Below are 17,485 nucleotides of genomic sequence, written 5' to 3'. Positions count from 1 at the left end.
TAAAAACAAAATTTTCTTCCCCCCCCCCCCCCCCCCCCCGTATTTAGTTGTGGTTTTATTTCTCATATTGGCAGAGTTAAAAGCTCTGCATGCATTATCCATGTGTTTTTGTCCTCTTTCCCCTCCTGCTTTCCCTCTAGCCTTCTTGCTCCCCTTTCTACTGTGCTCTGGCAGCCTGGAAGATGACTGCCCCACTGAAATGCTTGGCACTGTCTATGCCTGGGCAGTGGTAGAGAGGAGAACTAGGAGAAATGGCAGTTAAGAATAGATGTTGGTGTGAGGATCCCAGGAAAGAGGATTACAACTACAACAGTGGGTCTGGAAGAATGCAAATTACAGAGGCCTTTCAAAGCAGCACAAGATGTAGAAAGCAGTAACAGGAAGATGGGAAGGGTTGGTAACTTTGGTCTCAGCCAGGAGCCTATGGGATGGAGATGGGGAGTCTGCTTGGAGAGGGCTAGTGTTTCCCACACTTTTTGTCATTAGCAGGGTTGAAGAGAGGGGGGAGCAGAAATGGAGCAAGGGGTTTGGAGATGTGTTCAGCCAACAACAGGTTTAGGATTGTGATTTGGGGGAAACTGTCAGAAGAGTTTTGCCACTGACACTGTCACATCTATAACCGATGTTGGAGTCCAGACTTCTTGGCTCAAACTTCCTCTGCTTCAGCCAGAAATATCTGAATATTTAAGTGTGCTCAGGGAGGATGGATTCTCTGGGAGATTTTAGCAGCTGAAGTGCAGCTTTCAAGTACAATTTTCCACTGACTAGATGTAAACTTTGACAAATTGGACAGATTTTCACAGAAACGAGAAAAAGTGTGTCCTTGACCTGACGTGTAACTTTTGAAGGCCGCCTTTCAATGCATGAGATCTGAGAACTGTTTGAAGAAAAGGTCACCAACATTAAAGAGCGTATTTGTTCTCTAGTCCTCTCTTGGGAAAGGCTGACCTGTTTTGACTGGAACAAACACTGTTAGACACAAACTGTAAAAGATGAGGACACTTGTTTAAAGTTTGGCAAGGCAATAGGATAGTGTCATCTTACAGGAACTGGTACTTTAAGAGGCAGTGCTATCAATTTTGCTACTGTCATTCTTAATTACTATGATTCTGTAAAAAGAATTTTATCTGGAAAAGCAAACAGTAAATTGCTGTAATTGTAATTGATGCATGACACAACAGGATGGAAGAACTGAGTATATTTTCAAGGGGGCTGGGAAGCGATGTTTTATATCTGTATGTAGTAGACAGACAAGCTGTTGGCTGTTGAGTTGGCCTTTTAAAAAAAAAAAAAATTCTTACCACCTGTGGTGTTAATGGGTTATGCTGGCAGATCCCTTTAATGTATTTTCTCACATTTCTTGGGTGTGTTTTAATTATGTTGTTGCTCAGAATGCCGTCCAATATGGATTTAGATCCATAGTTTGGTTGGCATCATGCATCTACACAGGTAATTGTGAATCTGTACTTGAAAATTATGGGGGTGTTTTTAGCAAAACTAGGAGGATGGAAATGACTAGCTTACCTCAGCTAGGTCTCTTCTAAGCATCACTTAACTTCTGCATCACCCTGTCACTATCAGCTGTGGCTGTCAACTCTGTGAAGCTGAGACATTCCTTCAGCCCATCTTTTCTGTTCTAGCACCTCTCCTGCTCTCTGAGGGCCAACTGCTTTTTAAAGAAACATACAGGTCTTACCATCTTTTGCTTAAAGGAAAATTTTTGTCCTTTAAAATGCAAATTTCAAAGTTGAACAATGTCCACAAAGTTTAAATAAGCATATGCTGCTCTAGACAGTGACATGGTAATACAGATCTTCACTGTCATTTAAATGTAAATTTGTGAAGTTTGCAGTCATCCTGATTTAGATTCAGGTACATTCCAGGATGAATAAAGCAAAAATCCTGGGGGTCCTGGTTTTCTGTTTCCTCCCAATTGCTTGCACCTTAAATTCAGTTAACATTGTTGATGGGTGCTATGAACTGCAAGAGTAAATGACAATTAAATGACAGGGTGAGAACCAAGGCAATACCCAGAGACCACAGGGCAAAGCCAGGAGGAGGACAGTGTATCTGTTCCTAGTGAGCAGATAGGGCCTTTATATGTGAACAGAATGCTTAAACCATATTTTCAGATGATGTGATTGCAAAGTGGATGACCAGTAGTGTTGGCACCAAAGGGCTTTGTTGTTGGTGGTACAGCATTGCTAGCAGTTTCTGATACAAACTCTTTCACCTGATTTAGTCTGGAAAAAAATTTAACCTTCATTTGAATTAACACTGGGTTTTGCTGCTGTAGTGTCTGCCAGCTTGCCTCATCTCTTTATTGCTTTTTTTTTTCCATGTTGGAAATTAGTTTACAAGTTACTTGAGGGAATCTTGCCATTTTGTAGTTTGCGTGCTTAGCATGTTTTTGGATGGGAAAGGAAAATTTAATACGAATCTTATCATAGGCATCAAAGAGATCTAGCCAGAATTAAGGTTATTTCCTGTCCTTAAATTTTTTTTTTAATGTTCTAGATATTATTCATATTGTAATTATGCTTAAAAAATCTAGTTGTTGATTATTTTTAGTTGCTTTTGAGTCTATGTTACACTATGACTGGATTTAATTCACTTTATTATGAAATCCTTGTTCTTTTCCCATACTCACTCCACATCATTCTTTTTTCAGTTACAGAACAGTATGCCTTATTTTCACTGTGATTGATTTTGTTTACTAAAATATTTGTAAAAATAAATATTTGCCAGCTCTCTACTGAGACCGCCTTTCTTTAACCTCTAAATCATTCCACAAGAGACAAAGAGGTGCCATGTTCATTCCAGTGTTATTTTCCAGCTGTGGGCGAAGAGGCATGTTGAGCCTTACCCACCCAGAAGAAGAAAATTGACATGATCCTTCAAAGGCTCCTGTCTCACTCCCTCTTTGAAAAATAGCAATACATATGCCACAAGCCTTTTTTTTCTGTCACTGAAAGTGTGTACTGACAAATCTGTCTGCTTTTCGTGCAGCGTTTTTGCTGAAGGAAATGGCCCACTGAGAAATGTAGCAAAAGTAATTTTTTTAAAAAACAGCTTTTCTGTAGGACACCTCGTTTGTAAGTAGTGGTTAAAGTATGCTGGCAGGCAACTGGGTTTCAAGTTAATGCAGTTAAATTCTTTCCTGGGACGCCTTTTGGTCTTCTATGTACAAAAAAATTATTCATTGCAGGTACACACGGTTAAGTGATTTCTTGTCGTATTGATGCATTAGGAAAAATGAGTAACAAAACTCATACCGACTTCAGCAGGGGACAAGTTTCAGTACTGGTACTCAGTTATTTAGTCCATCATTTAGACAGTGTAGTACTACTACTGCAGGTATACCATTTACAGCAGAGTATCTTTATTATGGTTGCAAAGTAAATCATTCAGAAGTTGTCAGAATTAAGTTTACCTGTGAAAACTTAATTTGATCCCTCTACTTGTACTCTTCATTCCTTAATTACACAACAGCACCATGTTCACTCCTGCTGTGGGATCTCTGCCTGTGTTGGATGATGAATGTTTAATTTAATTCTGTGTTCTTGATGGGTGGCTTTAGCTATATGCACCTACTGTGCATTATTAAAACACAGATGGTTTTGAGATTTTCTAGAACACTCGTCACTGTACTCTGACTACTTAAATATTTGTTCATCTTCTCAGCACCCCTCTTGCTGAGAGTCCTTTTAAATGATGATTTTTGATATGACTTTCAAAGTACTTGCATAGCATTGGGTAATATCAGCGTACAGTGTTGCTTGGGGTTCTGTAATAATTGTGTGTTAAGTGTGAATGAAGATCAGAAGTTGAAATGCCCAGAAAATGAGGAACGTGGTGATGATATCAGCTTAAGTGACTTAATGTGATGCTTAGCTAATGGTAGAGGTAAGGGTAAAGATCAGGTTGATTTTCTTCTGACTTGATCCTGGTGGACTTTTCAGCTTCTCTGATGGATGGGCAAGGTCCCAGCAAGGTCCACTGAAGCTGGACAATAAAGCTGTATCAAGTTCATACCTGGGCCTGTATAAAAATAAAATTTAAGCAACTACTTCTTCCATCTGTGAAAAAAAATATGGAAGAGCTGGGAACAGTTAATGGGTACAAGCACACAAGTTGGTCACTGCATGATAAGTTAGGCTGTGAACTTACACATTGTTAAAGTGCGAGATAAATGCAAGATAGATACGAAGCAGCTGTGTGCTGAAAGCTTGTACCCTGGCTTATCTCACAGTAGTGACTTAAGGAATGTGTATCTTGGAGAAGCTGAGTTAGCGTTGCAGAAGCCCTTATAGTTGTAGTCCATCCTTGCTTTGAGTGCTTGGCATGGCATTCTTGATTTTAATTAGGATTTTTGTTTATGTAATTTTCTCAGTGTTTGAAAAAGTAGGTGGAAATCTGTGTTCCATTTTCTGGTGTTGTATCTGCACTCCAACGTTTCATCATGTTTGCAAGCTCTCACATGGACATGTCCTGCTTGAACTAAAATGCTAGCTGGTAGCTGTCATAGGTTGCTTCTGTCTGTAGACTGGAATTGGAGGAAAATGAGGAAAACTGCCAAGCATTTTCATTGATTCCTGCTCAGAGCATTGGACTGGTAATCTGTGGGAATCTTGGGTTCTGTTATGGGCGTCAGTGGAGAACGTGCTAGTGTCTGTAGGCTCTTGTCTACGTCCCCCTAAGTGTGAGTGCTTGCCCACCCCATGCTCTGCGTACTGTCTCTTTTCTGTCTTGTCTACACACTCTTACTTTCCACATACCGTGTTTTGCCACCTGTGAATGCTGTTCGGTTGTGCTCTGGCTTTTCTTTCTCCTTACCCAGCCATCCTAGCTTCCACCGTGAATCACAGCCCCTCGTACCATCTCGCCTTTTCTGTATTCCTCCCTCCTTTCACACTGCTGAGAGTCAGTCTGACCCAAAGAGACAATTTCAAAAGCTTATAACTTGACCAAATTTAGAGGATTTTCATGGAGATGGAAAAATGTGTATTCCTATTTTAAAGGTCTCTGTATTTCCAGATTTTGAGTGTCTACTCCAAAACATGGGGTTCAGAGGTTGTTCTTTTTCAAGGGGAAAGTTACTCAGTGGATTACAGAAGTTGTTACTAAAGCCTGTTTTTTGAGAGATGGGAGGAACTGTTTAGACTGAAAACTTCCAAAGAAGACATCCTAAGGTAGACAGATATTTATATGAAAACTGTGTCTGAAATTCAGCAAGATAACAAGGCTAGTAACAACCAGTGGCAGTTTTATTAGTAGATTGTGCTACTAGTCCCAGTCATGCTATGTGTGCATAAAAAAGTAATAGAAAGACTCCTGCTTTCACGTGCTACTTGCATTGTAGGGTTGTTTTCTGTACAGGCTGACATATTTTTGGTTTAAACAGTTTCCTCCTCTTGAATACTAGAATTGACAGTGAAGGCAAGACATGACTGGCTGCTACAAGATAGGAGCAGCACATTACAGTCTTTTTCCATGAGAGTCTGGCTTTGATAGGACGATGTCTCATTATTTTTAACCTCCATCTGTACTTGTGTCTGAAGAGCATTGGGAACAATACACAATACATAAATTTCTATCTAGTACATAATGAAAGAGACATTCATTTCATATGGCAGCAATCTTCTGTATATCTGTTAGAATAATATACTGTAGTGCTTTTTGGAGCTTATTTGATCAGTCCTTCCAATGCTTTGTTCCAGTTCAATAGGCAAAGGGGTTTCAGCAGGTTTGTGACTTGCCTTTTGCTTAGGGGACTAAAGCCATAGCGAGAAGAACCTCTGAAGGTGCCTATGTGTTGTTACACACGCTCTTTTTCTGTATTTCTTCTTTAATAACATACTACGCTTCCAAGAAGGAGCAGCAAGTAGAAATTTCACAAATAAGAGAAGTACTTGGTTAAAAGTTCAACCCACTCATGTCAGCCTGAATTTCAGCCTGAGGAGGTAGATGCAGTTAATGTGATCTATGTAGTCCCTCCAGCAAAGCAGCCTGCAGTTGAAGGGCTAGCAAATCCTTTCTTGCAAGGGTGTGAGGCACTGTGCGCTTCCTTAATGCCAGACTGTCATTTTTTTTTTAACTTAATGAAAACTGGAGTAAGGACCATTTGTTAAATCTCACAGAGACTGTCGTGAGGTTGGAATTGGCTGTAAAGAAGGTAATTCAGCTAAGCCTACATCATAACCCACTGGAACAATTTGATGCTTTTTCTGTTCTTCCTGTAGCTCACGGATTCTTTTGAAATTTAAGAAACTTCCTCCTAGAAATTTTTCAAAGCTGAACAGTGACCTATATATCTTTATTGCATTGTGTCCACTAAGATCAGAGTGGAAGTTGACCCATTCTGTGCATTTATATGTGTGCAGCTTTAAAATCAACTACGTGGGATTACAAATCATGATCAATCTGCAGAATATATCCTGTGGTGAGAAGATGGGAAGTCTGTGGTCAGTGTGGTGTTAGCTAGCATGTATAGTTTTCCCTGAATTGAATTTTGTTGTATTAGGGTATTGTTGTAGGAAAGCAAAGCTATTTGCTTGTAGTAAATTATTTTAGATGAGTAAACTGGAAAATAGTGAAGTGTAGATTTGGGGACTGCATTTCTGAGGAGGAAATTTCTAACATTTATTACTGCAAAACCAACAGAGTGCTGAATTCCTGTCTCTCTGCTAGGATTTTAAGTAGCGTTTTGCACACAGAAAGTCCTGCTGTGTGGGAAGTGGATGAGAAGCATAAGGGACATTGTGCTCCGAGGCCAAATTTTAAAAATTGCGTGTTTGTTCAGAAGACATGATGAGGGGAAAAAACCCATGAATGTTTTCTCACTAAAAATGCCTTTCCAGGAGAGCTCAGAGACTGAACCCAACTGTTTATGTGAGGAAGTTGGCACTCTGTCAGAGAGCACCGTTGTGTCTGCAGAGTGTGACAAGCACTGAATTTTACAGATATGTTGTTTGGCTCTGAAGCACAACAAATTACTTGCTTTCACGAATTTGTCTTACTGACTAGAATGTGCGTGCTTTGGCGTCTCAGAAATTAAACAGGGCAGCAAAGATGCGCAGTCACATTAACAATATTAGGTACGTGCAAACTGCCATGATGTGCTGTCTTCAAGAGTAAAACTCTCCTAATGAGGGATGTCCTCCTGGAGTGACAGTGAGAAAGGGTGAACACCGTGTGTGAGGAATAGCATGGGAAATGGTGAGCACTGGTGCATGGTAGCCCCAGAGGACACCTCAGCTGAGCAAAGCAGGCATTTTCATAGCTATACTTTTTAGAAAAATGATGGGAATATCACAGCCTTTGCATATAGTAGGAAATCCGAGAGAGTATCAACAGCAGGTGTACATTACGGTGAGTATGAGCAGTATGAGGTTGAGTTCTTCTGCTACTGCTCAGAAAAGCTTCCAGGTCACTGAAATATCAGACAATTTGCAAATCATAGGTGATTCTTCTAAGGCCACAGTGGACATTTGTGATTTTTCACAAAGTAAGAACAAGATGGTAGTCAGGAATTGCAAGACTGAATTAATTGTGGTAGGATGATCCGAGGACCATAATTAATGTTCAAGCTTAATGTACTTGCCATGTCCGAAAGTACCATCTTTGCTAGTGCTGCTGGTGAAAAGTTCTTCCTGCATGTGGCCTGGGAGTCAACAGTAATAGTTACTTTTGTTAATTTTGACATAGAGCTGTGAAATGTTTCTTTATGGGCATGCTGGAATAGCCTTTTTGAAAACACTCCAAGTCTTTTAGAGGTACGTCAAGGCTGATCTAAAAGTCACACGGCTTTGTTAATGGAGTGTCAGGCTTGAGCTGATGCTGTAAACCCTGCAGGGAGCAAAGCACTGATTTACTGATGCTACTCAGGTTTTGGGTGAGAGTTGGCTGCAGTCCAGCTGGCTTGGCTTGCTCATGGAGTGAGCATACTTTAGAACCCAGCTCATCTGGGAACAGCAAAAAGCTCCTTGACCAACACAAGCCATAAGGCATCTTGCCAGGAGGTCATAATAGATGAGAGCATCCCCTTGTTGGAGGAGAAGTCTGTGATGGTTATTCAAGCAAACACAATGTGTTTCCTTTAGGTATGCAAATATGGCTATTAGCCCTTGATGGAGAAGTGCTGAGTGTTGGTACTTTTAGTGGCTCAGGTCATGAACTTATGTACAAGTCACAGAAATTTATCATCCTGGTTGTTGTTAATTCTTGAAGTATGTCACCAATTCCTCTGCCCGGTTTTTGACTGTTAGAATTTGCTGTAAGGGAATGTGCAAACACAGGTGACAGAACAAGTGCCTGCCCATTCAAATGCGTATAATATTTTGTCCAAAGTGTTTTAAAAAAAGCATTTTAGCATTATTTGCTGCTGTGTCTCCTCAAAACTCTTTGGGAAAATGAATTAAAAGTGCTGCCTTCTGTTTATCTTACAGTTAATACCAAGGGTAAAAAAAACAGAGTGCCAGCAGTTTTGAAGCAGCATTATATAATTTTGTTTTTAAAAACACATGCTAAAGATACGGTGAGTACTACTACATTGGTCTCACTTTTGTGAGTTGTTGCAATGCTTTTCCAACAATATTTTAGTCTCTTTATCTTAAAAGAAAACAACTCTGTGTGAAATCTGTGGGTGATAATCACTGGACAGAGATGGCATTCTCTGGGAGAATTGTTTTGTTCTAGAAGTAACACCAGGCACAGCAGCACCTGACTTCTCGCTGAGCGCCAGTAGCAGCTGTGTTGGCATCTTCAAAGGTGAAGTCAAGCTTGTCTCAGGCTGATGCTGATAGATTCCCTGGACTCTTTTTCATTCTCTTGGATGTGAATTTCTGGGTTTTGTCTTTGAATTAGTGGATTTCATCCAAAGTTGTGTCCCCTTCGAGCAAAAAGAAGAGGTGTATTGGTTGTTTGTTCTGAAAGGGGATGTTTCTGGAAAAAAACACACCGAGCACCATCGGTTCATATTTCATTTTGTTTTTAAAGTACTCTGTGGAGGATATCTATTTCAGATAACTTTTTTTCTTTTCTATTTCCTCCCCCCCCCCTTTTTTAAGCAACAAAGCAGTGGTTTCACAGAGACAGGCAATCTTACCGGTAACAGTCCTGATAGAAGAGCACACAGGGTATTTCTCTTACTTTTATCAGTTATGCTTGGTTTCTCACAATGTAAATTGATAGTGGAATTGCTTCTTATTTCCACAGTGTAAAATTAGTGCAATTAAGATTTTGCTCTCTGTGCTATATTATTTACTGTGTTTCACTTGGACTAATGGTGAAGACAGAAATCTTACCCTGCAGGTGATGTTTTGTAGTTCTTGTAATATATGGCAGATGTTGAATATTGAGGCTGTAAAAGGGGAGACTTGGATGTTAAGAGAAGATAAAGAGTGAGGGAGGGGACTGAAGAGGAAAGGCAGTGTTTGCAAAGACCTCAGGGTAAGCTGCTTTCAATGTACTAGTAAAGCTTTAATGACCCACATACAGATTTTAGCAACAAAGTAATGGCCAGCTAGAGGAATTAAAGGCCTCAGGTGATGATCTGAACAGCAAAAGCTGACAGAGGTCATAAATACTATTACAGTTCAACACAAGCTCTGCTAGGAGGCAGTTGTTATGTTCCCAGTCTCTCTGTATGTGTGGTCATTTGACAGGGTTGGAGGGAGGAGCTGGTAAAAGCTCAGTTACTGCAGGTGAACTCTTCTTGGGGTTTTCCCAGTTTAAAAGGTCTCATTTCTGGTAGAGGATACCTTTTGGAACAGTTGTTCTGCTTATCTGTTGTTTGTATCCATACCTTCTTCAGTAGCAATTTTTCATTCTTGTCCTTTAAAAAAACTAACATAGCCAAATCTCTCTGAGCTTTTACTCTGAGAAATTCTCCAAATTCTTAAGATGAGGATCCTATGAAAATTGTGCATGGCTCTTCCTTTGAGAAAAAAGCTTCTGCTTGATTTGTGGAATGTTAAAAGTTGCTAGAGATGCACTGAGCAAAAGTTTAAAAAGAATAATTGTAATTGCAATAGCTGATTTACAGCTCAGTGGCGACGTATTCAGAGCACAGGAAAGATTCCTCTCTGCTGACTCTCTGAATAGCGTGAGTTGTGAAGTGGAGGCCAAAGCAATCTCTTTTGAAAGATTTCTTCTCACCTCTTCAGCCAGGCGGAAGGTTTGCCTTATTTGCGGTCATGGAGCTTGCTCGCAGGTTTGCAATCCTGCCATCAGGATATCTGTGATATACTCGCTTTGAAGCTGCTGTACGGTATTTTCCCCTTTGCAGTCTACCTTCTGCCTCCGGTGAACTCCAAAGTTTTGCTGCTGAGGATGCTTGTAGAGGAACACCGATTCAGCCAGATTACATGTTGCTATTGTGTTGCTTCCTAGAGTGATCAGCTTGTCAGATCGATCTCTTAAAGACCAGTATGAGAGGTGATATGTACTTACCCTAATTCAAAGCCAGATGACCCCTGAAGTTACCTTAGCCTGATGGAGCTCTATAGGACAGCAGGGGGTAACAGTGCCCTGGAAGCTCCCTAGCTTCCATTTTGCACAGTAGTGGAGTGAGACAACTGCTTGGTGTTTCATTATTTTCTTTGACAAAAGAAGAAGGGTGACAAAAGAAAGTTCCACATTATTCAGTACAGAAATATGCCACTCATTTGCATGTCTTTGTATCTATTGTTAACTTTGCTGTGGTGTCTGATCATCCTGCTCTGATGTATGCATGAAATGACAAGGCACCACCAACAGATTGACATGGGTAACAACACATGGCTTGTCAGTATATATTGCTAAAATATGGCATGTCTTGTGGCCCATTAAATATGTAATATGGTATGAACATTAAATATGTATTATGGTGTAAAAGAAATTTAGTGAAGGGGATCACCTGGAAGTTCACTAGGTAAGTCTTTATTTGTCAGTAGTCTGAAAACATGAGCTAGTGCCATTAAAAAAAAATATGGTGAGAAAACACCATGTATTTACTCTCATGAGCTAATACAAATGATTCCATCAAACCTGTCTTATGTTTGAGGGAAAGGAGAATTATTGCTTAAAACACTGTTCTTAGGATAGATGTTGCACTTTGTTTAGAAAGCAGCTCTGTTGTGTTGGATAGAAAAGGTGATGTTTTGAAAAGACACGCTTGACTTTTATCTGAGATGAAAAATTATTTTTGAGTCTAGAAGCGCACTTGGTGTCTGGTTGATCAGATGTGAGTGACTGATTCACTTAGAGGAGGCTGCATAAGGAAAGCATCTCTAGCCACAGCTCATTTTTGCCTCAAAGTGAGGTTGAGTTTGACCAACAAGGTGGAGAAAATGGCACTGAATGGGAAGGCATGATCTTCAAACACACTGCGTGGAACTCATGGACATAGAAGATAACAAAGTACAACTATTGGTTGTCAGTTTATGAAACTCAGATGTCGAAAAAATCATCTGAGTTACTAAAAAAAAAAGCCAATCAATGTAAAATATTTGGATCCTTTTTAAGATATCATGTATGTTTTGCTTTTCAGCTTCTCTTCTGAAAGGATTGAAACACGCTAACATTGTGCTGCTTCATGACATCATTCACACCAAGGAGACCTTGACACTTGTGTTTGAATATGTGGTGAGTAAAGTAACTAATGTTCTGGATATGGTCCAGAGTGTATTGAATTTGACGGAAGAACTCTCTTTACCATTGATGATCTATGGATCAGGCCAAAATAACTCTTTACGCTCTTCAGGAGAGTGGAGGCTATAAGAGATGATGCTTTGTAGTGGAGTGGGCTAAAAGTGGAAGGCTAGACTAGACCAGATTCAGAGACGGAGAAGTGGCAACTCAGGCTCTGGAAGGACCTTACACTGTTCAGTTGACTTCAAGCTGGTTCCTTACTCTGCTTCCTAGTTATAGTTTGCTAATTAGAGTTTTTTCTTTACTGATGTGATCAGGCAATTTTAAATAGGTGACGATAATGTAAGTAAAAGAAGAACAGGACTGAAATGCTTAACAGGTAGTTCCTTTATCAAAAACATGTAACAAGTTTAAATGGCTTTTTTTGTGACTGGCATGTGCATAGTGTCTTTTTATAAGCAATGTCAGTAAAAAATAAGTTTGGTGCACACAATTTAGAATTTTGGATTGTTATTTTTTTGCCATGACTAGTGTTTTACCTACTAATTAAAACTTCAATTTACATAGTACACAGTGTAATGATCTAATTATGTTCAGAGTATTACTTTCCAGTGTCTTAGGCTTGGCCTCCTAATTAATCTTTTTAGTTTTTCCAAGACAAACATATGGCATTTATGTAGAACTACTTCAGCATTTAGCTGTGGAGTTATGCAGTGTACTATCATAATTAACCTCCCAGTTTTCACAGGTGGGTCCAAGAACATGTAATTTAAAAGAAACAAATGAGTTTAGAGAAGGTTAGATTTTCAGTATAATACCTGTTATTGCGTTGTAGTCAGTAAGACACTGTGTTTATAAAGTACAGTGATTACTAGTTTTAGTCTTAGTATATCCCTGCTTAAGACAGATGGAATTGTTTTGTGTGTTTCTTGGGAGTATGCCTTAATTTTTACATGATAGTGCACACAGCATCTTGTCTGGAGAAGCCATTCACCTTGTCTATTTAGATAGAAATGCTACAGTGTAATAATGTGGGTATTCAGCTACAGGAGCCTGCAGAACAGTTGCATGCAGTACATATTTTTTTACTGCAGGTATAGGAACATTAATGAAAATTTAATTCCTTTTCTTAAAATTGGTTATTCTTCTGCTCCTGACTTATACACTGAATTAGCATAAGAAAAGCCTTGATATTTAATTTTATGTAAAGGTCAGTGTAGACTTATTTGCATAGCTTTACATGAATACATTTTGCAGTCCCTTTTATCAACAGCTGCAATTAGGTATATTCATCAGCACAGGTTGAGAAATGAGATATATAGAATTATGTTTCTCCCTAAAATAGATGGTTTTGCCTGTTATACTAATGTCAAATTTCTGGATTTTACATCCAGTAGTAGTGTTTACAGACTCTGGCTGTATCATGTTGCTGTCTGTGATAAGCACGGACACAGACTAAGCTTCATGCAATGGCTAGTTCTTCTGAATTCACTTAGTTGTTTGTCTTTCAACAGGGTGCTGTTGGGATCACCCCTGCTGGTGGTTGCACCTTTTTATTCCCATGGTGTTTGGTAGTAGCTGTTGAAACTGTTTCAGGATCTCATTTAGTAATGGTTTCTAGCAACTGATCCAAGTAGTATTTTAGTATTTTGGCAGGTGGGCATTGTCTCTCAAGGTGGTGTTCAGGATGAAGGGGAAGGATGCTTTGTTCTCTCCAGCCAGCCTAAGGCCTGTATTCTAAGGATGTTGTAACTTGCTCCTGTGCCTTGAGATGACAGAATTGCCTAACAAAAGTCTGTTTTCATTTTTAGGTAATGTAAAGTTATAGGCTGATCAAATAGCTAATGCTATCTGATAATGCTTACTGCTGGAGAATGCCTGTATAACCTGAATTGAATTCTTGTGGGTGTTCATGATACAGGTGTTAATTGCATGATCACAATGACCTTTTTTGTTCCTTTTGTCAAAGAGCTCTCATTCAGTGCATAATATGAACGTGCAGAGGCAAAAATTACAGTTTTCCACTTGAATCTAAAAATTTTGGCTGGTTGACTATGCAACCTAGCTGTGTAATTGGTATTACTTAGCTTTATACCTGTAATGTCTGTTTTCATTTGTTTCTTTTTTTTTTTTAACACCTGTACATGGTTTAGCTCAATAATATGAGTGATTTGTACTGAAATCAGTAGAAATATTAGTGCAATTAAAATTACACAGTGGCATACATTTTTGAATGACTGAGGCCTAACAAACCTAAAAGGGGTTGAATTTCATTTACTTCATAAAGTGACATCATGGAACTGATACACTTTTGTCATTAACCACTATTGGCCATTTCAAACATAGTAAAAACCATTTGAGTGAGATGTCATGATTAAACTAGGGATGAACAGTTAGTGATCCAAGAATTCTCAGAAAATGGAAACTTTAGATTGCTAGGTCAGTGACGATTCCATCAGGAAATTAATACTGATGAAACGTCTGAGGTTGTCAGAGGTGTTCGATTTCAGCATTGACCCTGAAAGAGTAGAATGAAATTTAATTTCATGTAGCACCTTTCATTGCAACGTGCATTGCAGTAATAAGTTAAAAGCTGAAAGCAGAATAGCCTCTGAAGGAAAACATGGCAGTGACTAAATTCTCACCTCAAATTAGAATTTTTTTTTTATGTGGAAGTCTGTCAGAGGAAAACATGACAGAGCTTTTTAACTTTAACCTTGGTGGTCCCCAGAAGCAAGAAAAGTCAATCTTAAAAAATTCTATCTGACAGCTGAAGATAAGGAGAAGTTCATTCTCCATAAAAACATTTTGGTGGTGAATGTGAAGCTGGATGTTTCTGTGGAAGAAGAGAAGGGGGGCTTGCTCCTTTTGAATGAAAGGGCTTAATTGAAAATAGTTTAGTATATACAGTACCTTGTTAATAGAGCATAATTTCTTCGTATGCTTTGGTAACTCTTACATCAGCTATGATTATTGTTGGTCATTCAAATGTACCGAAAAGGGAGCCGAGAGCTCAATTTTATTACCAGATGGCTGAGAGCTGTTGCTCGTTACCTGAGGAGTTTTGAGGATGACCTGCTTGGAATCACCTCTACAATACCTGAAGGGCTGAGAGTCTTTCATGTATGAATGGTAGAGAAAATAGTTTCCGTATAGTTAACTGGGATGTGCTAAACAAGACCCGAAAACAAAATGTGAAATTTTGACACATTTTGCATATGGTATCTGAGACTGCAATGACTTTGAAAAGAAAAAAGTCAGTTCAGCTTTACAGTTCAACGGAGGAGTATGACTGTTCACACAAGTTTTGTTCCCATCCTCTCCAGGCTCTGTTTAGGTGTTAGTTTATGCAACCTTGTGGGTATGCCAGCTGTAGTGCAAGTTTCACTGATATAGCCAACTTTGCCCAAGGAAATGATGAATTTTACAGGTGACATCTCAGACATAATGAGAGATCTTTGAAGATGGGTTCACATCTGTTCATTCTAAAATGATGATTAGCTGCTACCATTTGTTTCTGCACTTGTTTATTTAAAAGGAAGATGACTGTATTTAGAAATACTTAATTGCTGAAAGGCAATCCTAACCCATACATACTGCTACAGGCTTGGTAGAATGATAATGAGCTTTTTAGTATTATGCATAATTACGTAAGTATATTATTATCATCAATAAATGAACCAGCAGCATGTCCTATTTCTGGCATATAGAAGTGAGCTTGTATAGCAATACTTTACGCTTTCAATATTTATGAACTAGATTTGAAACAAGAACAGATACGTTTATGAATGGAAGTATGAGTAATGAGTAATATTATTTCTGCCTCAACAGTGAAAAAGCTCCAGACTAATCTAATAGTGTAATTTAAAACCAAGCATTTTCAATTACCTTGCCTGTTTTAATCTTTGTGTATGTTTTTCCTTCTTAAAAATTACTTTCCATTAAAGAAGAAAGTTTAATTCTCATTGCTTCATTACAGCAGCTAAAATAGGTTGTTATACAATGAGTTGGCTTAATAAAGTTAATTAGTTACATTGTCCTCCCATTTCCTATAAGAAAAAAATAGATGTGAGTTTCTCATTTTAATGCTGATTGGAAATTGAGATATATACTGTTTATCGGAATTAAGAGTTTAAAAACCTGAGAGTTTGAGTTTCTCATGGGACATCTTAGAAAAGTATTATGCAAGCAAATAGTCCACACTCATTACCTAAAAGGATAAAAAATTTTTGCATTAAAAATTTTGAATTTCTTACAACTTTTGATAATTTGGATTGAATACTATTTTGGTTTTCTGGTTTTATTTATTTTGTTAGGAAACCTGTATTGAAACTAAAGGTAGGATGGCATTGCTTGTTTGTGAAAACAAACAGAAAAAGGCACATTATTGTAGTGGATGAGAGAGCAGGGACAATCAGTAGAGTCCCAGAGCTGTTTCGAGCTCTGATCACTAGAATCATTCGTCAGTGCTTACCACCTAGAGGAAATTAGGGAAACTGGGCACAACAAGAAAAGAGGGGTCTTCTAATCCTTGATTGAGAGTGAAACTTATTTGGAGGCTGCATTACCTTATTTTTGTGTGAGAGTGAAACAATGGGCCATGTTCTTCCCATTTGAGGTCAAGGTGCTTGTCTAGCCATGGTAAGCAAGGACTGAAGGCTAGTGAAGATCTGCAACAAGCCAGATGCCTCATGCCACCCTCGTGGCCGACACCCCTACTTGCCGTGAACGTGCTTTGTGCGCCCCGGGACGGAGCAGAGGCGTTGAGGGCTCCCAGCATGGGAGTAGTTGAATATGGTAGTTTCCATTTGCCTTGACTGGAGGAGGAGCCATTCCCCTGTTGGTTTAACCGCTGCCTCGTGCCCCAGGCTTGCCCCAAGTTGCACTACTTAAATTGCAGTCAAAAAGATGACAGAACAAGGCTGTGAGGCAGAGAGAAAGGAAATCCCCTACTATTGAGAAGAGGCAGTAAGGGAATACTGCTCTTGGGAGAGCCTTGTTTTTCAAGTTTTAATGAGCAGATCAGAGACAGGAGCTGCTGATGTCCAAGTATATGTTGGAAATGCAAACAAAGTCAGCTTCAGGAGGCAGGGATTCAGAAGGGATTTCAGAAGGAAATTGCTTGGTGCTTAGCCGAGAGGTAAAGACTGTGCCAGACATGGGAATCAGCAGGAAAGAAGGAATGAAAAATTGTATTTAAATTTAAATAAAAATACTCCTGCTAGGCTAAGAAATTTACACACATCTAGGGGGAGGAGGAAAGATGTTCCTCAGTTTGCCTCATCATCCTGACTTTGCAGGATCTCACAAAGGTTGTGTAGACTTCATACAGAGGGTGCATACTGATGAATAGATGTGTTAATAAGATTAATCAAGATTTACAATCCAACAGATTGGGAGGCTGTGTGTATCTGAATGTCTATTCTTTGCACGGTTTACCAGTGTTTTTTATAACTTTACCAAATATTGGTTAGGTTTGCAGTGTGCTTTGCACCATTTAATAATTAGCATCTATTATTTATTCTTCTTTTTATTAAGTATTAATAAGTGTATTCAGTGTAAGTATTTAAAAAAAACCACAACAAAATCAAAGCATAAAAAACATCCAGAGTTGAGCTGACAGATGGAGCACAGGAAATAACGTGAGATATTCTATCTTCTGACAGATCTCAATTGGTTTTTTTCTAAATTACAGATAAAAATTTCAAACGTCATTGTAGTCCATCAAAAACACATACATGTAGTAGGATGCATATGCCAGCAATAACACTCTACTCAATACAGGTAAGGCCACCACCCAAAATGGTAAATTTGTACACCCAAGGAAAACATGCATCAACTGGAGACGGGGGGG

General features: G+C 39.0%; 1 protein-coding gene across 2 annotated transcripts in view; it reads left to right on the top strand.

Annotated features, from left to right (window-relative positions):
- The window catches only part of CDK14 (cyclin-dependent kinase 14), a 255,308-nt gene that overhangs the window by 57,173 nt on the left and 180,650 nt on the right, over positions 1-17,485 (top strand). For both annotated transcript variants that reach the window (XM_010573893.1, XM_010573966.1), the window contains one exon: positions 11,531-11,625. In XM_010573893.1, the coding sequence (XP_010572195.1) occupies positions 11,531-11,625 (95 nt within the window). The remainder of the gene's footprint in view (positions 1-11,530; positions 11,626-17,485) is intronic.

The sequence above is a fragment of the Haliaeetus leucocephalus genome, unplaced genomic scaffold (genome assembly GCF_000737465.1).
Source record: "Haliaeetus leucocephalus isolate CR32 unplaced genomic scaffold, Haliaeetus_leucocephalus-4.0 Scaffold0, whole genome shotgun sequence".
Taxonomy (NCBI): Eukaryota; Metazoa; Chordata; class Aves; order Accipitriformes; family Accipitridae; genus Haliaeetus; species Haliaeetus leucocephalus.
The sequence above is the reverse complement of the archived record's forward strand: the minus strand, read 5'-3'. Positions and strand labels throughout refer to the sequence as shown.